Source organism: Orcinus orca, chromosome 2 (assembly GCF_937001465.1).
Source record: "Orcinus orca chromosome 2, mOrcOrc1.1, whole genome shotgun sequence".
Lineage (NCBI taxonomy): Eukaryota > Metazoa > Chordata > Mammalia > Artiodactyla > Delphinidae > Orcinus > Orcinus orca.
Window position 1 is genome coordinate 171,235,075 of NC_064560.1, and position 22,210 is coordinate 171,257,284.

The 22,210-nt window shown below is 43.0% G+C and overlaps 1 protein-coding gene across 23 annotated transcripts in view; it reads left to right on the top strand.

The window, feature by feature from the left end:
- The window catches only part of SIPA1L1 (signal induced proliferation associated 1 like 1), a 501,925-nt gene extending 480,729 nt beyond the window's left edge, over window positions 1-21,196 (top strand). For 20 of the 23 annotated variants that reach the window (XM_033435768.2, XM_033435204.2, XM_033434952.2 and 17 more), the window contains 4 exons: window positions 6,502-6,648; window positions 15,715-15,829; window positions 18,443-18,527; window positions 19,205-21,196. In XM_033435768.2, the coding sequence (XP_033291659.1) occupies window positions 6,502-6,648; window positions 15,715-15,829; window positions 18,443-18,527; window positions 19,205-19,348 (491 nt within the window). In that variant the 3' untranslated portion in view covers window positions 19,349-21,196. Of the gene's footprint in view, window positions 1-6,501; window positions 6,649-15,714; window positions 15,830-17,366; window positions 18,528-19,204 lie in introns of those variants that run through there. The other 3 variants (XM_033435578.2, XM_012531588.3, XM_033435869.2) reach the window with 2 other exon arrangements.
- Window positions 21,197-22,210: the final 1,014 nt, after the last annotated feature.

A 22,210-nucleotide genomic window follows, 5' to 3' on the forward strand; every position in this document is an offset into this window, starting at 1 on the left:
TCTCCCTGAGGTCTATTAATATTTGCTTTATATAATTAGGTGCTCCTAGGTTATGTGCACAAATATTTACAAATGTTATATTCTGTTGTTGAATAACCACTTTAGTATTATGTCATGATCTTTGTCTCTTACTACAGTCTTTGTCTTAAAGTCTATTTCATCTGATGTAAGTATAGCTACCCCAGCTTTCTTCTGGTTTCCTTCTGCATGGAATATCTTTTTCCATCCCTTTGTATGTGTCCTTACATGTGAAGTGAATCTCTTGAAGCAACAATTAGATATATATTTTTTATCCAATCACTCTGTATCTTTTAATTGAAGAATTTAGTTTGTTTACATTTAAAGTAATTATCAGTAACTATGTACTTGTACCATTTTGTTGTTTTCTGGATGCCTGTAGTTCCTCTGATCCTTTCTTCTTCTTTACTGTCTTCCTTTGTGGTTTGATGACTTTCTTTAGTGGCATGCTTTGGTTTCTTTATCTTTTGTGTATATACTATAGAGTTTTGGTTTGTGGTTACCATGAGGCTTACTTAAAACAACTTATAACAGTCTGTTTTAAGTTGAGAACAACTTAAATTTGAACACATTCTAAAGCTCTAACTTTTACTCCCCACCCCATTTCATGTTTTTATGTAAAATTTACATCTTTTTATCTTGCGTATCCCTTAACTTATTACAGTTATAGTTATTTTTACTACTTTTGTCTTTTAACCTTCATACTAGCTTTACAAGTGGTCAGTTCACCACCTTTAGTATATATTTACCTTTTCCAGTGAGATACATACTTTAATATGTTTTCTTATTACTAATTAGCACTCTTTCTCTAAAGAAGTCCCTTTAACTATTCTTGTAAGACCAGTGTAGTAATGAACTTCCTTAGCTTTTGCTTATCTGAAAAACTCTTATTTCTCCTTCAATTCTGAATTGACAGCTTTGCCAGGTAGAGTATTCTTTGTTGGCAGTTTTTTCCTTTCAGCACTTTGAATATATCATGCGGCTCCCCTCTGGCTTGCAAAGTTCCTCCTGAGAAATGTGCTGATAGTCTAACGGGGGGTTCCCTTCTGTGTAACAAGTTGTTCTTTTCTTCCTGCTTTTAAGATTCTCTCCTTCCCTTTTTTTTTTATTAATTAATTTATTTATTTTTGGTTAGGTTGGGTTTTTGTTGCTGCGTGCGGGCTTTCTCTAGTTGCGGTGCACAGGCTTCTCATTGTGGTGGCTTCTCTTGCTGCAGAGCATGGCCTCTAGGCACACGGGCTTCAGTGGTTGTGGCTCGCAGGCTCAGTAGTTGTGGCACACGGGCTTAGTTGCTCCGCGACATGTGGGATCTTCCCAGACCAGGGCTCGAACCCATGTCCCCTGCATTGGCAGACAGATTCTTAACCACTGCACCACCAGGGAAGTCCCTCTCCTTCTCTTTAACTGTTGGCATTTTAATTATGTGTTTTGGTGTGGTTTTCTTCGGGTTCATCTTTTTTGGAACTCTCTGGACTTCATGGATCTAGGTATCTGTTTCCTTCCCTTGGTTAGGGAAGTTTTCAGCCATTATTTCTTCAAATAAGTTTTCTGCCCTTTCTCTCTTCTCCTCCTGGGACCCCTATAATGTGAATGTTGGTACGCTTGATGTTGCCCCATATGTCCCTTAAGCTTTCTTCCCTGTTTTTCATTCTTTTTTCTTTTTGCCTCTCTGATTGACTGAGTTCCTCTACCCTATGTTAGACTTCACCAATCCTTTCTTCTGCTTCATCTAGTCTGCTGTTGAGCCCCTCTAGTGTATTTTTCAGTTCAGTTACTGTATTCTTCAGCTCTGTGACTTCTGTTTGGTACTCTCTTTTACGTTCTGTGTCTTTGTGGAAGTTCTCACCGTGTTCATCCTTTCTTCTCTCAAGCTTCGTGAACATCTTTATGGCCATCATTTTTAACTCTTTATCTGGTAAGTTACTTATCTTCATTTCATTGAGAATTTTTCCTGAGATTTTTCTTGTGTTTTTCATTTGGAACATTTTCCTTTGTTTCTTCATCTTCCTCGATGCTGTGTTTGTTTCTACGTATTAGGTAAAACAGCCACCTCTCCCAGCTTTGATGGCGTGGCCTCATGTAGAGGATGAACCGTGTCTTCCTACCCTGCCCTAGCTCTCGGTTGTCTCTCAAACTTTTGTGATTGTCCAAGCAGCCTAGTTTATTTTTAAGAGCCTCCAGTAGCTGAGGGTGTGACAAGACCTGTCAGTGTCTCCAAGGGATGGATCTCAGTCATCACTTAGATTCAGTCATCACTTAGATCTCAGTCATCACTTAGATTGGAAACCGGAATCTCAGGCAGCAGCTTTTAAAGTATGCACATATGTACAGTCCTATGGGACCACAAGTATAAGCACCACCCCCCCCCACCACCACCAGTGACCTGGAGGTGTCTGCCGGGTGGCAGTCATAAGTACTGGGACACCACATGTATGTATAAGCGCCTTTCTGGAGATGCCTATGAGCTGGAGTGAGGCAGATGGAGAACACAAAGATTGCGTCCACAGGCCTCTGTTCCCTGAGAGCATCTTGTAGGCCTCTAAATGTGCCAAAACAGAAGGACTCTTTCACAGAAAGACGGGTGTGTTTCAGTCTGCTGCCTGGCAGTGCCCTGGGGGGGTGGTAGCCTGCCAAGAGCTGCCTCTTCAGGTGTTAGAGTCCCATGGGACCCAGAAACATGAGCTCCTCTTGGGCTCCAGAGCCCAAGGGGCAGCCACTGTGCAGCAGCCACAAAACTGGGGCTCCTGATGTGGTAAAAGCTCTCCCTTGGGCTGCTTGTTCAAAATAGAGATTTGCAGACCTCACCCAAGACCTGCTGAATTTGAATACAAAAGTCTGGTTTGTATTGTATTTTTTACCAAAAATCCCAGCTGCTGTTAGGATTGGGCAAATTTGGCTAACACCAGATTAGTTATTTCTTAGAGAATTTTATCCACTGGCTTCCCTGAGCCACAGCATTGTTCTGTCTTTCCCAGCTATGAGAATATTAGCTGTGGTGTCGGCCAGTCACTTGTTGACTCATTCGTTCATTGAGTGAGTGAGTATTATTTAGGAAAAGGCTTATTGATGCCGGGCACCTCCGTATTCTTCCCTTTGATTCATAAATGCCTTGTTCCTCCATCACCTTACGTGATCCCAGTTTTATTAAGGGCCATATTCAGGGACCAAAAAAAATTGCTTTTTTTCTTTCTCCTCTGTCCAACTCCATTCCAGGGTTCTGCAGCTACCCTCCCACTATTGCCCAGCACAGCAGATACCTATTATGGAACCTGTGTGCCTGCTTATCATACATATGGCTGTAACCCCACCTCCCTTCTGCCCTTTTTCCTTCAGGGAACTCTGCAGCTTTATCTGTCTCTATGTCCATTTATACCCAATTTCTTTTCCTTCTGCTGCTTCTCTGAAGCAGTGTTTTCTTTAAATCTCCTGCCTTCCTAGTTTGCTTTCTCCCTGCATCTTTTCTGAGCTTTCAACCCACTCCCATGACTGTTCCTCCATCATCTCCATCCTGCTTCCTACACAGTTCCCTTCTCCCCTTCTCCCCTGTGGCAGACATCACTCAAGAATCACATCAGCTTCCCCCTCCTCCCTCTTTATAAGAGGTCCAACTATGGCTTGAACCTGATTTCTCTTTGCCCTGAAAGGTCACTATGAACCGAAGCTGACACATGAAATGACCACTTTTTACCATCTGGACTCTGGAAACCACCTCCTAGTTGTGCCCTGAATAGTAGCCTTTTTTTCTCCCCTTCTCTCCCTGCATAGGGACCACTCTCCCTTCACTCCATTCCTCTTACAAGTACTTCCTGCCTACCTTGAATGTTTCTTTCACTTCCCCATTTTTTTTAACCTTTATAGGGATAAAAATAAACCCTCTGTGAAAGCCTGTCTGCATGTGTCATGTCACAGTAGGCCCTGCCTTCTGGAAGCTCACATACTAAGAGAACAGCCTGGAAATCTGCCCCCCTCACACCTTCCCTGTGAAGCCTATGGCTGAAGGCCTGGCACTGAGGGAGGGGAGGAGCGGGCCACCCTCTCCCAGCTCCTTCCATCACCTCTTCTTGCTTTCCTAAAAGTCAGGCAGCAGCCACAGTGATCCCACGCCCTAAACTGAGCAGTCCTTGGGGGGCTGAGCCCTACGCCTTGGCCTCGTTGGTGTGACCACCACTGAGATACTGAGATGTGTTTGGGGAATGGGCGACTTCTTTTTTTCCAAGTGGAAATTTGGGCCCCAGAGATAAAAGGGCAGAAGGGTGGTTGTGTGTAACACACAAAATTGTTCCAAAGAATCTGAAAACGAAAAAAATATATATATGTACTGAATCACTTTGCTGTACATCAGAAACTAACCCAACATTGTAAATCATTCCAACTACTTACCCTTGGTGGGAGCAAGTTTAAATACAACTGAGCCTTTAATATCGGGCAACATTTGTTGATGTCCATTTACTCATAATTTTGCTAATGTTAAGCACATTAATAACTAGTAACTGCACTTCAGACCAGTTCTTTACGTAATTTGAAAGGGAAAGCAAGCACTAAATGTTCTCTGGTTTATAGGCTATGATAATTGACAAAACTTTTTAATTCACAGTTATTTCCAGGGTCGCTTAGAGATTTTAACTGAGAAGTTCACTTTCAGCTTTGTGTTTGCATGAGTTTTAGTGTTACAGTCACATTGTGCGGGTGACCCTTCTCATGGAGACACATGCTCTGCTCTCGTTTCTGCCCCAGCTGCTGCCCCATCGAGAGCATCTTCGTTTCCTGAGCTACGTTTCCCTCTCTCCTCCACCTATATGAACCTGAGCGGTAGCAGCACGCCCTCCACTGCACAGAGGGGCTCATTTCACCCATTCGTCCCATCCCCAGGATAAGCAGAGATGAGCTGTTACTGTAGTTTAATATTTGTATTTTAAAAAATTGTCACCTTAGAAGGGGCTTGGGATGTTGGGCTGCTGTAAATCGAAAACTGTACAGGTTTCTGGTAATTGACTATATTGCTGAACTGAATGAATAAGCATTTTCAGAACTCTAATGGAAAACTGATGAATTCATAAGAGTGCTAACAAAAGATCAAGATGAAAAAAAAATTAATCACATGGGACTGAGTGAACTGATGAGGATGATTATAATTTCTGTGACTTTCTGTTTGAATTTAAAAAAAAAAAAAACAAAATGATCTTCCCAATGAACAAAGTTTACTACATCACTTCCCAGCTGAGTATCTCTCAGTGTCTTTTTGTCTTCACTGGAAGTATGATTCTTGTTGTGCTGGTAAACGTTTAACAATCAGCTCCTGGAAGGAGGCACAGGCCCCGACTTGCAGCACTTGTCAGTTGTTGTGGTGTAGATATACTCCTACCTCAGCTGATTTCAGGTTACCAAAGTGATGTCACTGAAAGCAAACTGGGAAGAGATGTATACAGATACACTTCTGTATAGAGTTTCCACCATATAGATACCTCCACAGCATAGAAAATAGCAAAAAAATGTAATCAACCAGTGATGAGTCTTGAGTACCATCTTTTTAAAATATGATTTATTTAGTCGTAAGTTTACATAATTGAATTTTTTTTTAAGTTTTTTTGATGTGGACCATTTCTTTTTGTCTTTCTACATTTTTACACTTAAGATTATAACCCTATAAACTCATTTATCAACTATCTTCCTTTTCTATATTATTCTTGGCACTCAACTAAGACTGCCGAAGTCTATCGTGCCTTGTATTTTTACGTTCTCAAATAAGAACTTAAGATTATAAGATGTGCGTTAAAAAAACAAAAACAAAGAAAACTGATGCCATGAGTTGCTTAGCGTGTCCTTGGGAAGGAGGAGGAGCCAACACCAGTTAACCTGTGTTAACTCTGCTGGGTGACCCAGCACTCACTGTCACATGCTCTGATTTGGTTCTCACACCACCCTGGATACATCCAACTGCAGAAACCAGTGGGCCGTTCCTGGGATACAGAACAGACACAGGCCAGGGATGCAGGGAGTCCACATGGAGGGCAGTCAGATCCCAGGTTCCAGTGCAGTTAAAAATAAGCTTTACTATCCCCTCAAACAAGCATCACCAAGGCTCCCTGGCCTGGCTGCAAAACCCACCTCTCTTGAAGTAGGTCCCTTCACCCCAGCCTGAATCTCTCGACTCGGCGAGGAAACACGAGGAGCTGCCCTGGGTCCCACTGTAGACGAGCAGCTCCTGCCAAAGCAGACACATTGCCTCGGTGCAGGACTGACTTTTCCAAGACTCACCCCACTAGAAATGGGACAGTGGGAGGTTATACAAAAGCGAATTAAGGTTGGAGGAAGTCAGTTCCCAGTTCGACTCAGCTTTAGAATGACCACTAACGGCCTGTTAGACTAGAAACTGATTCCAGGTAACAAATGACTGACAAATATATTGTAACAGAAAATGGGTAAAACTTTGAGTGGTTCTCCTGTGGGCATGAGAAGCATCTTATCCCTTGTCCCTTCCTGCAGGAGAGTTCTCGGCCTCGGACAGCTCCCTCAATGACATCCAGGAGACCCAAAGGCCGCCCATTCCCGACCCCGGCCTCATGCCCCTGCCCGACGCTGCTGCGGATTTGGATTGGTCCAACCTGGTGGACGCCGCCAAGGCATATGAGGGTGAGTCTACTGATGGTCCGGGCTGGGCCACACTGAGGTCATGGGCAGTGTGGGTGCTCTGGACACACATTTTACCATCACAGCCAGAAACCAGTTGAGCTAACAGTTCTTGAGCACTTGGTAGGGGCCCCCACTGTCAGATTTAATCAGGTGGAACCCAGTGTTTCCTCTACATAGGAATTCGTCACACGGATGCCTCGCCTCCCTGTACCTGAGAAGGGCAGAGTGCAGGGGAATCCCAACCGTCACTTGAATGAAAACAGCACGTGTCCGGGAGAGTTTTTTATCACGTCGTGAAGACGTCATTGCTCAACGCACAGTTGGATCTGTTAGGATGCTTGTCCTGCTTGGCCCGGCCCCAGGCTCCTTCCTCTGCTCTTCTCACTCATCTCTCGGGTGTGTGGTAGCAGGTGTGCTTTCTGCCTGCTTCGTTCCTACGTCAACCTACTTGCTGTGTGCTTGCGTTAAGCCAGTGGTCCTTCAATGCAGGCCCTTAGACTAGTGCTGACCTGCTCTGCTGAAATAGAAAAAAACTAAAAGTATTGCTGTGTGTGTTGACATGAGGTTGTCAGAGGCCTTTTTTTGATAGACTGACTCTGAGGTTGCCCTTCCCGATTTTTTGATGCTAAAATGGTCTTTGTAAAATGATGGTGCTAGCAGATGATTGGTTTTGAGGTTTTGTTTTATTGCCCTTACTTGGAAGGATTGAAAGTTGCTCTTCAGTCAAGCTCCAGTTTGGGGGAGCCAATTGCCTAGGCTATGGAATTCAGAAGTCAGACAACCACAGAGCAGTGAACAGTGAATCCCCATTTTAGCTGATGGCAATTCCCCAGGACTAACTTGATTGTCAATTTCAATGTGTTGGTCACTCTCCTTCATATAAAATCACAGTTTTGTTTTTTGTTTTAATTTTTATTGGAGTTTAGTTGATTTACAGTGTTGTGTTAGTTTCAGGTATACAGCAAAATGAATCACTTCTACATATACATATACCCATTCTTTTTTTGCTTCTTTTCCCATATAGGACATTACAGAGTATTGAGTACCCTGTGCTATACAGTAGGTCCTTATTAGTTATCTGTTTTATATATAGTAGTGTGTACATGACAATCCCAATCTCCCAATTTATCCCTCCCCGCCTTACCCCCTGGTAACCATAAGTTTGTTTTCTTTTTTTTTTCTTTAACATCTTTATTGGGGTATAATTGCTTCACAATGGTGTGTTAGTTTCTGCTTTATAACAAAGTGAATCAGTTATACATACACATATGTTCCCATATCTCTTCCCTCTTGCGTCTCCCTCCCTCCCACCCTCCCTATCCCACCCCTCTAGGTGGTCACAAAGCACCGAGCCGATCTCCCTGTGCTATGCGGCTGCTTCCCACTAGCTATCTACCTTACATTTGGTAGTGTATATATGTCCATGCCTCTCTCTTGCTTTGTCACAGCTCACCCTTCCCCCTCCCCATATCCTCATGTCCGTTCTCTAGTAGGTCTGTGGCTTTATTCCTGTCTTACCCCTAGGTTCTTCATGACATTTTTTTTTCTTAAATTCCATATATATGTGTTAGCATACGGTATTTGTCTTTCTCTTTCTGACTTACTTTACTCTGTATGACAGACTCTAGGTCTATCCACCTCATTACATATAGCTCAATTTCGTTTCTTTTTATGGCTGAGTAATATTCCATTGTATATATGTGCCACATGTTCTTTATCCATTCATCCGATGATGGACACTTAGATTGTTTCCATCTCTGGGCTATTGTAAATAGAGCTGCAATGAACATTTTGGTACATGACTCTTTTTGAATTTTGGTTTTCTCAGGGTATATGCCCAGTAGTGGGATTGCTGGGTCATATGGTAGTTCTATTTGTGGTTTTTAAGGAACCTCCATACTGTTCTCCATAGTGGCTGTACCAATTCACATTCCCACCAGCAGTGCAGGAGTGTTCCCTTTTCTCCACACCCTCTCCAGCATTTATTGTTTCTAGATTTTTTGATGATGGCCATTCTGACTGGTGTGAGATGATATCTCATTGTAGTTTTGATTTGCATTTCCCTAATGATTAATGATGTTGAGCATTCTTTCATGTGTTTGTTGGCAGTCTGTATATCTTCTTTGGAGAAATGTCTATTTAGGTCTTCTGCCCATTTTTGGATTGGGTTGTTTGTTTTTTTGTTATTGAGCTGCATGAGCTGCTTGTAAATTTTGGAAATTACTCCTTTGTCAGTTGCTTCATTTGCAAACATTTTCTCCCATTCTGAGGGTTGTCTTTTGGTCTTGTTTATGGTTTCCTTTGCTGTGCAAAAGCTTTGAGGTTTCATTAGGTCCCATTTGTTTATTTTTGTTTTTATTTCCATTTCTCTAGGAGGTGGGTCAAAAAGGATCTTGCTGTGATTTATGTCATAGAGTGTTCTGCCTATGTTTTCCTCTAAGAGTTTGATAGTTTCTGGGCCTTACATTTAGGTCTTTTATCCATTTTGAGCTTATTTTTGTGTATGGTGTTAGGGAGTGATCTAATCTCATACTTTTACATGTAGCTGTCCAGTTTTCCTAGCACCAATATTGAAGAGGCTGTCCTTTCTCCACTGTACATTCCTGCCTCCTTTATCAAAGATAAGGTGACCTTATGTGCGTGGGTTTATCTCTGGGCTTTCTATCCTGTTCCATTGATCTATCTTTCTGTTTTTGTGCCAGTACCATACTGTCCTGATTACTGTAGCTTTGTAGTATACTCTGAAGTCAGGGAGCCTGATCCCTCCAGCTCCGTTTTTCTTTCTCAAGATTGCTTTGGCTATTCAGGGTCTTTTGTGTTTCCATACAAATTGTGAAACTTTTTGTTCTAGTTCTGAAAAGAATGCCAGTGGTAGTTTGATAGGGATTGTATTGAATCTATAGATTGCTTTGGGTAGTAGAGTCATTTTCACAATGTTGATTCTTCCAATCCAAGAACGTGGTATATCTCTCCGTCTATTTGTATCATCTTTAATTTCTTTCGTCAGTGTCTTATAATTTTCTGCATACAGGTCTTTTGTCTCCTTAGGTAGGTTTATTCCTAGATATTTTATTCTTTCTGTTGCAATGGTAAATGGGAGTGTTTTCTTGATTTCACTTTCAGATTTCTCATCATTAGTGTATAGGAATGCAAGAGATTTCTGTGCATTAATTTTGTATCCTGCAACTTTACCAAATTCATTGATTAGCTCTAGTAGTTTTCTGGTAGCATCTTTAGGATTCTCTTTGTATAGTACCATGTCATCTGCAAACAGTGACAGCTTGACTTCTTCTTTTCTGATTTGGATTCCTTTTATTTCCTTTTCTTCTCTGATTGCTGTGGCTAAAACTTCCAAAAGTATGTTGAATAAGAGTGGTGAGAGTGGGCAACTTTGTCTTGTTCCTGATCTTAGTGGAAATGCTTTCAGTTTTTCACCATTGAGGATGATGCTGGCTGTGGGTTTGTCCTATATGGCCTTTATTATGTTGAGGAAAGTTCCCTCTATGCCTACGTTCTGCAGGGTTTTTATCATAAATGGGTGTTGAATTTTGTCGAAAACTTTCTCTGCATCTATTGAGATGATCATATGGGTTTTCTCCTTCAATTTGTTAATATGGTGTATCATGTTGATTGACTTGCGTATATTGAAGAATCCTTGCATTCCTGGAATAAACCCCACTTGATCATGGTGTATGATCCTTTAATGTGCTGTTGGATTCTGTTTGCTAGTATTTTGTTGAGGGTTTTTGCATCTATGTTCATCAGTGATATTGGCCTGTAGTTTTCTTTCTTTGTGACGTCCTTGTCTGGTTTTGTTATCAAGGTGATGGTGGCCTTGTATAATGAATTTGGGAGTGTTCCTCCCTCTGCTATATTTTGGAAGAGTTTGAGAAGGATAGGTGTTAGCTCTTCTCCTAATGTTTGATAGAATTCGCCTGTGAAGCCATCTGGTCCTGGGCTTTTGTTTGTTGGAAGATTTTTCATCACAGTTTCAATTTCAGTGCTTGTGATTGGTCTGTTCATATTTTCTATTTCTTCCTGATTCAGTCTCGGCAGGTTGTACATTTCTAAGAATTTGTCCGTTTCTTCCAGGTTGTCCATTTTATTGGCATAGAGTTGCTTGTAGTAATCTCTCACGATCTTTTGTATTTCTGCAGTGTCAGTTGTTACTTCTCCTTTTTCATTTCTAATTCTATTGATTTGAGTCTTCTCCCTTTTTTTCTTGATGAGTCTGGCTAATGGTTTATCAATTTTGTTTATGTTCTCAGAGAACCAGCTTTTAGTTTTATTGATCTTTCCTATCGTTTCCTTCATTTCTTTTTCATTTATTCCTTATCTGATTTTTATGATTTCTTTCCTTCTGCTAACTTTGGGGGTTTTTTCTTCTTCTTTCTCTAATTGCTTTAGGTGCAGGGTTAGGTTGTTTATCTGAGATGTTTCCTGTTTCTTAAGGTGGGCTTGTATTGCTATTAACTACCCTCTTAGAACTGCTTTTGCTGCATCCCATAGGTTTTGGGTCGTCGTGTCTCCACTGTCATTTGTTTCTAGGTATTTTTTTATTTCCTCTTTGATTTCTTCAGTGATCACTTCGTTATTAAGTAGTGTATTGTTTAGCCTCCATGTGTTTGTATTTTTTACAGATCTTTTCCTGTAATTGATATCTAGTCTCATAGCGTTGTGGTTGGAAAAGATACTTGATACAATTTTAATTTTCTTAAATTTACCAAGGCTTGATTTGTGACCCAAGATATGATCTATCCTGGAGAATGTTCCATGAGCACTTGAGAAAAATGTGTATTCTGTTGTTTCTGGATGGAATGTCCTATAAATATCAATTAAGTCCATCTTGTTTAATGTATCATTTAAAGCTTGTGTTTCCTTATTTATTTTCATTTTGGATGATCTGTCCATTGGTGAAAGTGGGGTGTTAAAGTCCCCTACTATGAATGCGTTACTGTCGATTTCCCCTTTTATGGCTGTTAGTATTTGCCTTATGTATTGAGGTGCTCCTATGTTGGGTGCATAAATATTTACAATTGCTATATCTTCTTCTTGGATCGATCCCTTGATCATTATGTAGTGTCCTTCTTTGTCTCTTGTAATAGACTTTATTTTAAAGTCTATTTTGTCTGATATGAGAATTGCTACTCCAGCTTTCTTTTGGTTTCCATTTGCTTGGAATATCTTTTTCCATCCCCTTACTTTCAGTCTGTATGTGTCTCTAGCTCTGAAGTGGGTCTCTTGTAGACAGCAAATATATGGGACTTGTTTTTGTATCCATTCAGCCAATCTGTGTCTTTTGGTTGGAGCATTTAATCCATTTATATATAAGGTAATTATCGATATATATGTTCCAATTTCCATTTTCTAAATTGTTTTGGGTTTGTTATTGTAGGTCTTTTCCTTCTCTTGGGCTTCTTGCCTAGAGAAGTTCCTTTAGCAGTTGTTGTAGAGCTGGTTTGGTGGTGCTGAACTCTCTCAACTTTTGCTTGTCTGTAAAGGTTTTAATTTCTCCATCAAATCTGAATGAGATCCTTGCTGGGTAGAGTAATCTTGGTTGCAGGTTTTTCCCTTTCATCACTTTGAATATGTCTTGCCACTCCCTTCTGGCTTGCATAGTTTCTGCTGAAAGATCAGCTGTTAACCTTATGGGGATTCCCTTGTGTGTTGTTCGTTGTTTTCCCCTTGCTGCTTTTAATATGTTTTCTTTGTCTTTAATTTTTGACATTTTGATTAATATGTGTCTTGGTGTATTTCTCCTTGGATTTATCCTGTATGGGACTCTCTGTGCTTCCTGGACTTGATTAACTATTTCCTTTCCCATATTAGGGAAGTTTTCAACTATAATCTCTTCAAAGATTTTCTCAGTCCCTTTCTTTTTCTCTTCTTCTTCTGGAACCCCTATTATTCGAATGTTGGTGCGTTTAATGTTGTCCCAGAGGTCTCTGAGACTGTCCTCAGTTCTTTTCATTCTTTTTTCTTTATTCTGCTCTGCAGTAGTTATTTCCACTATTTTATCTTCCAGGTCACTTATCCGTTCTTCTGTCTCAGTTATTCTGCTATTGATCCCATCCAGAGTATTTTTCATTTCATTTATTGTGTTGTTCATCGTTGCTTGTTTCATCTTTAGTTCTCCTAGGTCCTTGTTAAATGTTTCTTGCATTTTGTCTCTTCTATTTCCAGGATTTTGGATCATCTTTACTATCATTATTCTGAATTCTTTTTCAGGTAGACTGCCTATTTCCTCTTCATTTGTTAGGTCTGGTGGGTTTTTATCTTGCTCCTTCATCTGCTGTGTGTTTTTCTGTCTTATTTTGCTTATCTTACTGTGTTTGGGGTCTCCTTTTTGCAGGCTGCAGGTTCGTAGTTCCCGTTGTTTTTGGTGTCTGTCCCCAGTGGCTAAGGTTGGTTCAGTGGGTTGTGTAGGCTTCCTGGTAGAGGGGACTAGTGCTTGTGTTCTGGTGAGTGAGGCTGGATCTTGTCTTTCTGGTGGGCAGGTCCATGTCTGGTGGTGTGTTTTGGGGTGTCTGTGGCCTTATTATTATTTTAGGCAGCCTCTCTGCTAATGGGTGGGGTTGTGTTCCTGTCTTGCTAGTTGTTTGGCATAGGGTGTCCAGCACTGTCGCTTGCTGGTCGTTGAGTGAAGTTGGGTGCTGGCGTTGAGGTGGAGATCTCTGGGAGATTTTTGCTGTTTGATATCATGTGGAGCTGGGAGGTCTCTTGTGGACCAGTGTCCTGAATTGGCTCTCCCACCTCAGAGCCACAGCACTGACTCCTGGCTGCAGCACCAAGAGCCTTTCCTCCACACGGCTCAGAATAAAAGGGAGAAAAAGTAGAGAGAATTAGTAGAAGTAGGAAGAAAGGAAGGAAGGAAGGAGGGAGGGATGGTGGGAGGAAGGAAGGAAGGAAGAAAGGAGGGAAGGAAGGAAAAAAGAAAGAAAGAAGGAAGATAAAATAAAATAGAGTAAAATATAATAAAGTTATTAAATTAAAAAAAAGGTTTTTTTTAATTTTTAAGAAAAGGACGGATAGAACCTTAGGACAAATGGTCGAAGCAAAGCTATACAGACAAAATCTCACACAGAAGCATACACATACACACAAAAAGAGGAAAAGGGGAAAAAATCATAAATCTTGCTCTCAAGTCCACCTCCTCAATTTGGGATGATTCGTTGTCTATTCATGTATTCCACAGAGGCAGGGTACATCTAGTTGATTGTGGAGCTTTAATCCGCTGCTTCTGAGGCTGCTGGGAGAGATTTCCCTTTCTCTTCTTTGCTCTCACAGCTCCCGGGGGCTCAGCTTTGAATTTGGCCCCGGCTCTGCGTGTAGGTCGCTGGAGGGCGTCTGTTCTTCGCTCACACAGGACGGGGTTAAAGGAGCCGCTGCTTCGGGGGCTCTGGCTCACTCAGGCCAGCGGGGGAGGGAGGGGCACGGAGTGCGGGGTCGGCCTGCGGCGGCAGAGGCTGGCATGACGTTGCACCAGCCTGAGGCTGGCTGTGCATTCTTCCGGGGAAGTTGTCTCTGGATCCCGGGAACCCGGCAGTGGCGGGCTGCACAGGCTCCCGGGAGGGGCGGTGTGGATAGTGACCTGTGCTCGCACACAGGCTTCTTGGTGGCGGCAGTAGCGGCCTTAGCGTCTCATGCCCGGCTCTGGGGTCCGCGCTGATAGCCGTGGCTCGCGCCCGTCTCTGGAGCTCCTTTAAGCAGCGCTCTTAATCCCCTCTCCTCGCGCACCGGGAAACAAAGAGGGAAGAAAAAGTCTCTTGCCTCTTCGGCAGCTCCAGACCTTTTCCCGGACTCCCTCCCGGCTAGCCGTGGTGCACTATCCCCTTCAGGCTGTGTTCACGCCTCCAACCCCAGTCCTCTCCCTGCGCTCCGACCAAAGCCCGAGCCTCAGCTCGCAGCCCCACCTGCCCCGGTGGGTGAGCAGACAAGCCTCTCGGGCTGGTGAGTGCTGGTCGGCACCGATCCTCTGTGCGGGAGTTTCTGCGCTTTGCCCTCCTCACCCGTTGCTGCGCTCTCCTCCGCGGCTTCGAAGCTCCCCCCCCCCCCCGCCGCAACCCTCAGTCTCCGCCCGCAAAGGAGCTTCTAGTATGTGGAAACCTTTCCTCCTTCACAGCTCCCTCCCACTGGTGCAGGTCCTGTCCCTATTCTTTTGTCTCTGTTTTTTCTTTTTTTCTTTTACCCTACCCAGGTACGTGGGGAGTTTCTTGCCTTTTGGGAGGTCCTAGGTCTTCTGCCAGCATTCAGTAGGTGTTCTGTAGTTGTTCCACATGGAGATGTATTTCTGGTGTATCTGTGGGGAGGAAGGTGGTCTCCGCGTCTTACTCTTCTGCCATCTTCCCCTCGTTCTCCCTCCATAAGTTTGTTTTCTACATCTGTAACTCTACTTCTGTTTTGTAGATAAGTTTATTAGTACCCTTTTTTTAGATTCCACATATAAGTGATATCACATGATATTTGTCTTTCTCTGACTTACTTCGCTCAGTATGACAATCTCTAGGTCCATCTCTGTTGCTGCAAAGAAGTTTTGGTTTTTCAGTGGGAGATTTTTTTTTTAATTTGATTTTGTTTCTTGGCTCAAGCCTGAAGTCTGTGTATTTTGAAACAGAGGTGGTGTGGGCCTAGGCTAAAGCCCACCAAGGTGGCCAGGAGTCTTAGGGAAAACATACTTGAGGAAGCCTCAGGAAGCTTAGCACTAGCTCTTTAATGCGCTTTATGTTGTCACTGAGTGGAAAGCATCGGTCTGGAAATTTGGCATGAGGCCTGTTTCCAGGGAAACAATAGAGTGGTACTTTTATGAGCAAGGGAAAAGCTGGAATAGAAGCTGAGTCACAACAACTGTTTTTAAAAGAGAAATTGCAATGTTACTATCCTCTTCCAGCTAAAACAGTAAAAAAATTTTCCTACAAGGGTTGGGAGATAAGGTTTCCGATGCATTCCTGCCCCTTGATTAGATCTGACTGTACGTGTAGGCCATTTCTTTTAGAAATGGAGGGCCCCCATAGAGAGGGCCCAAGATCCAGTTCCAAAATACTGAATGGTTTCTTCTCTCCGTTTCAGTCCAGAGAGCCTCGTTCTTTGCTGCTAGTGATGAAAACCATCGCCCTCTGAGTGCTGCATCCAACAATGACCAGCTTGAAGAGCAGGCTCTGGCCCAGATGAAGTCTTACAGCAGGTTAGTCATCCAGTGGCGAGGGTACCACTCCACACCACACATCACCTCCATTAGTGACAGACCGCAGGTGTGGGGAAGAGGCGATGGAGGCCACATGTATCAGCTGAATGAAGGTCATCACTCCGGTGCCAGACACGTCACTTTTTGTTCGAATGCTTTGTAACCAAATACTCTAAACACCATGAAACTGTTCTTCATGGCTTAAAAGTCATCATTATGAATATTCATTATTATTTAATGCCGTCATACATTTCTATCCTCAGGGTTTATTAGGTAAGGTAAGGAAAATCATGTGTGCTGAACATCCTCGGACTCCTATGCGTTTAGTCCTTGAGTCTGGGTTTTGAGTCTGCCAGTTTTGAAGCTGTCAGTTGGTCATGCTTGTAAATGTGCCTGCATCTTAGCAGCCCCCAACGTTCTGCTTCAGACCTACATTAGAACTGGGTCACCGGGATAGGTAAGATTTATGTAAACTAAGACGTTAAAAGCAGTAGCTGAGTGAAGGGCATGGACTCTGACTTCTACTTAGCTATGTAGAGGCTGACTCTTCCATTTCCCCCTCAGTGTCAAATGGTGAGGTTGTTGGATAAATGCATGATGTTCCTGTATATTAAAGCATCCCAGCAGTCAGCCGTGGACACATAGTAAGCCCTCCCTAATGGAGAATAATTTCATCAATTTGAAATCTCTTCAAACCTTTTGATGATGGATAAGAATCCAGGTATCTAGAAAACTTGGTCAGAAACAGCCAGTAACGGGAAGAGTGAGGTTGGCATAGGTTTGCACAGATATACCGGCGACTTGTGCTTGAAGCCTTCTGAAGCAAGTCTGTAAGGAAACCCTCTTCAAGAGGAAGTAGAAGAGCAATGGATTGTTTGTTGTGAGTGTAACAGATGCTGCATTTATCCTATTGTTGGGACAGTTGGGGAAGGAAAGAGGCAGTGACTTTGGCTGTTGAGAACTTTTTTAAAAATTGCGGAGTCGAGGGGAGAGCCCCAAATGTCCCTTTTTAGGATGAAGAGAAGTCTGAGTGAGCAAAGACTGTTCTGAGAAAGGATTATTAAGCGGCTCCTAAATCTTTGTAGAACCTGTAGAAGCTTAAGATGAGGATGATGATTGGGTCTTTGCTCGGTGTGGATGAGCAAATGCAAATGCGGTTAAATATGTTCTTAAAGATTATCAGTGCACTCACAGTCACAGAATTCATTTTGCAGACCTTCAGAAGTCAAGATACGCCACAGAGAGTTACTAACAGCCTGCAGTGGCTGCGTCAGCCCTGCCAGGAGCGGGGACTGTGGACTCAACGGCTTGTGAAGGACAGCCCTGCCCCCATCCTCAGCCTCAGTGTTTTCTGTTCAGCACCACTCTTATTGTCACATCCTTGGCCTTCAACCCATCCAAACCTGACCTACTTGTGAGGTGCGGTGGATTGCAGCTGACCACTTCCCTTTTAAAATCCATTCACTGTCAGCTTTTAATTGGTCGTCCTGTCTTTCTTAGCAGTGAGGAGGTCATTATCATTCCATTTTATTTACAGCCTTGGGACACTCCATGCCACTGTGGGCTTGCTGTGGACCTAGAATTAGCAGAAGACGTTGACACAGCTTATTTTAGGTCAGGAATTCCAACTTGAACTTTGATTTTTAAAGTAAGAATACCTTTTATTTCATGACGCCAAGAGTTCAGAGTCACCACCTCTTCCCCTTGACCTCTGGAAAGAGGCAGCTGCCAGTTGGTTCCATGGAAGCCTTCAGATTTTTGGTTGTGTGAGGCTGAGGTTGTGTTTCTGGCTAGAACTCACCTGGAAACTTTTTGGAGCTTGAATTCAAGTAGAGGAGAGTCTGGGAGGGAGAGTTGACAGGTCTTCAGCCCCTGCCACGCTGTGTCTTCTGTCCAGCTGGTTACATGGCCTTCTCGTCCTCTAACTCCCCTTCCTTTTGATGCTCCACTGGCATGGCATTTTTAGCACTTAAATGAAATGGGAGAAAATAAGAAAATTGTGGGCCGTAGAGTTTGCTGATCATAATAGCGAAGAGCTTAAGACATTAAGGTTAGACTGAGAAGCTTCTGAAAGATGTAGCCTTATTTTTTTAATATTTGAAGATATTTAGTCTAAGTTAAGATGTGGGCCCGATGACTTAGTCACCACCGGGTGAGTGGCCACAGGCTTTACTTACTTGGGTTGCCCCAACGTAGAGCCTGCCCTAACCCTCCCCCAGCCAACATGCACACACAGAGGAGTAACTCTCCTCTTCTTAGAGCCTCTAAAGAGATACTCATTTCACTGTTTGACAGTTGTGTCTGCCAGAAAGTTGTTCTTGTGCTGCCAAAGAGACCATTTTCACTTATTGTCCTATATTGTCACAAAGATGCAGCATCTTAAACAAAGAAAGCCATTGATTGGCTGTAGTTCACACTTGTATTACCTTTTGTTAAGACTGCCATTTTCTTTTTTAAAATGAAAATGCACGGTTGTGTCACCACACTGAGTAATTTGACATTGAAAACCATTTTGTAAATTAATTCAGGCGCCTCCTTAAAAAAAAAAAAAATGCCAAACAAAGCCAGCCATGGAGGGTCCTGCCAGCAAGGTCTTTTGTTTCTTGTTCCCAGCAGTAAAAATTCCTCTCCCACTCTGGCTTCTAAAGTGGACCAGCTGGAAGGTATGCTGAAGTTGCTTCGAGAAGATCTGAAGAAGGTAAACCATATTCTCAAAGCAGGGCACCCAGTCCATGCAAGCTGCCCTTGAACCGTGAGAGCCCTTTGTCAGCAGTGTTTGTTAGTGGAATAAGATGTGGTTGTTTTTCCCTACTTTCTCCGTACACATGTTTAGGGAGCTGCTTAGAGCTTGGTTCCCACTGACACACATAGTGCAAGAAAGCTTTCATTGTCACACGCACAGAAAAAGCGTTCCCTTTTTTGTGAACGCCTTTAGACCTCAGCCAGCCCTCTCCCAGCCTCCCCACCCCTGGTCCATAGCCCAGACCCACGTGTCCTCACTGCTATTCAGGCTCTTGCACCAAAAGAATTAGATGCTATTTGTTTGTTTCTTGAGTGGCTTTATATTAACACAGGAGCCCCCAGAACAATCGTCTAAAATGTAAGACAGCCCTTATTCCTTGCAACTTAACAAAGACATTAAACTACTCAGTCATGTATTTACATTCCAAAATCAGCCTGTAGCGGATGCCTCTGGGAGTCCCGTTCCCTGGGTGAGAGCATCTTAAGGCCCAGCACCAGGCCACATAGACAGCTCTTGAGTGGAATGAAGGAGGGAAGTGGGTGAAGGGCGCACGCAGATCCACAGCCACGCCTAACGGCTGGGCAGGGTGAGGCCACCCTCTTAGTTCTTTCCTGCTCTGCTCGCCCTCCCAGGAAAAAGAAGACAAAGCTCACCTTCAGGCGGAGGTTCAGCACTTGCGAGAGGACAACCTGAGGCTGCAGGAGGAATCCCAGAACGCCTCCGACAAGCTGAAGAAGTTCACAGAGTGGGTCTTCAACACCATCGACATGAGCTAGGCCGGGAGGGGGAGGCCGCAGGGGCGCCCCTCCAGGAAGGCATCCTCCAAGCTCCCGCCCCAGCTCCCAACTTTGCCCCCTTTAGGGGAGCGCACAACACAACAATTGCAGATCAACAATCATTATCTGCCTTTTGTAGAAAAGAAAAAGAAAAAGGTAAATAAAAATTTTAAAAAGTAAAATAAAAGTTTAACTGCTAAAATGTGAATGTCTTTATTTTTTTGCACAATATCTTTATCTGTTATGTATTTAAAAAGAAACTGGGGCTAGGACCAGGGTTCCCCCCTCTGGCCCATCTGCCTCTATTTCCATCAGCTCCTTCTTATCTATTTCAGGTAACCCAAGCTTTCCCTCAGTATCCTGACAAATGTCATTATTCCTAGGAAAAAAATAAAGTTTTTAAAAACTGTTTATTTGGGGAGGGGGATTTTCTTACCTTCGTTCCTAAAATGCCTGGGGAGGGAGGTGCTTTGAGAAAATGCCTACCTCCCTCGAATGGCTTGTGCATGAGCTAGTGATGTCTGTCCCTATCTTACAGAGATGAGCAGGAACGGGGTTACTTGTCAATAACAAATCAGTGAACCAGAGAGAGGCAGAGACGGAGGCTGTGGGCCACACCCCTTTCCCATCCTGCATTATGACATCACTACTTCTTCCTTTCCCTGGGAAAATGGTCCCAGGTGCTGTGTGCTCCTCTGAGCTGGAGCCCTTTTTGTTTGGCTTAAGTCGGTCCCTCTAAAGTGGGATCAGCCTTTCTGTAGCCTCCTGGCTCCAAACAGTAATTGGTTTCAGAATTCCTCCAAACTAAAAATCATATGATTTATATGCATTTTGGTCAAAAGTAGAGTTTTTGTTTGAGATTTTTTAAAGATAACAATGTGGCAAAATTGTATTTTTAGCTTGCTCAAAATGATCTGATTAATAAATTAGTAAATCCTTCTCTCCAAAGCAAGACTTCACCAGTATTTGTAACTAGGAAAAGTGAATGTTAAATTGTGAACTTTAATACTTACTTGTTAGGAGCAATGACTGTCATCATGGAATGGCCTTTTGAGACCTGCATGTCCCAGTGTACAATTTCAGCCCAGCATTTTCTGCATCCTTGTGTGGCATCCAAAGGGTTCTGCTGCAGAAATGATTGATGTGCTATTTTTCCTGTCTAGTGATGCAGCTGCTTTGGGCCCCTGGCCATTGTTCCAAGGCTCTCAGTCCTGCACAGAACAGAGAAACTGGGTCACTAGTGCTGAGAGGCCCCAGGGGAGCTCCTGGTGGCCTTGTTTCTTGCCTTCACAATTGTCACTAAATTACCACCTGTGCCCCTTCAGTGGTAACTCTGGTCTAAGGGAACGTTCAGCTCTCCAGTGGCACCTGCTCAGAAGTTCCCTGCCCCAAGTAATCTCAGCCCATTCCTCTCTCCATCCCTGAAAGAAACGGGATGGATTTTCCTCTCTTCTCCCCCGCACCCCCATCACTAGACTTTTATGCTACAGTTTCGTTCACGATTGTGATTTCTCCATGGGATTTTTTTTTTTTTTCTGGTGACATTTCTGTCATGGAAATAGGAAGATTTCGGAGTGCTCTGTAAAGATCTCAATTGTCTGTCTCTTTCTCTCTGACTTGTATGAAGGAGATTGTACATTGCCTGATATCTCTTTGTAAATGAGAAATACTGCTAACATCCAAGCATTCTGAAGTCTTGCTTATCCTTCTGAGTTTAGTTTTTATTTTGTTTTACATTTTGTTTGGGGATTTGGGGCAAGCTATTTATTAGAGTTTTGCAACAGAGTTCTTGTTTGAAGCCTTTAAAGACTACTTGTAAAATTCAAATAAAATTCATTTTAAACACTCTTTTAAAACACTTTGGTATTATTGCTTGAGGTTTTCTTATTTATTTTTCTTTTCTTTTCCTTTCTTCTCTTTTCTTAACATCTTTACTGGAGCACAGCCGCTCCACAGTGGTCTGTTAGCCTCCGCTACACAACAAAGCGAATCAGCTATACACACACATACACCCCCATATCTCCTCCCTCCCGCGCCCTGCGCCCCCCACCCTTCCCATCCCACCCCCCTGGGTGGTCACAGAGCACCGAACTGATCTCCCTGTGCTATGCGGCTGCTTCCCACTAGCTATCTATTTTACATTTTGTAGTGTATCTATGTCCATTGCCACTCTCTCACTTCACCTCAGTTTACCCTTCCCCCTCCCCATGTCCTCAAGTCCATTCTCTTTCTCATTTGAAAGACCACCCAGTAACTCATTGACCCTCCTTGTATCCTTATTTTTCCATCAGACTCCATTAACACCCAAGATGATCCTTGAAACTTTGTCCCTTTTAGAATTTTAATAAGCTTTTATACTGTCTGTTCACGTCCATAGAGAATTCCTAATTTGCCCTCTCTACTTACGATTTAATATTTGCAGAGCACTTTATAATTAGCACCCTCTTCATTACCCGTGTGTCGATTGTCCGTAACAACACTCATTCCCTGAGACCAGCACATTTTGGACTCCTCTACAGCATCTCCCCAACTCTCAATGTTAGCTGTCGTATGTTGAGGGAATACAAATGCCTGTTAATATTAGGCTGTGCAAAATGTAATTAGGAAAGTTAATCTACTGAAAAAAGTCACAATGCATTCCAGAGCCAAATGGAACCAAATTTTTTAAATCTACCATGTCACTGTTCCTCTCCAGTGGTGCAGCTAATTGAGAGCTGACAGTATAGTTTCTTCCTTTTATTTGGTTCAGCAATTCTACAAATTCTAGAATTACAAGACGGGCTAAGACCGGATGCCACAAGATACTCTGATTAGCAAGCTAAAGAGTCTGTTTAGACCATGATTTTTACCTGGTTTAGAGGG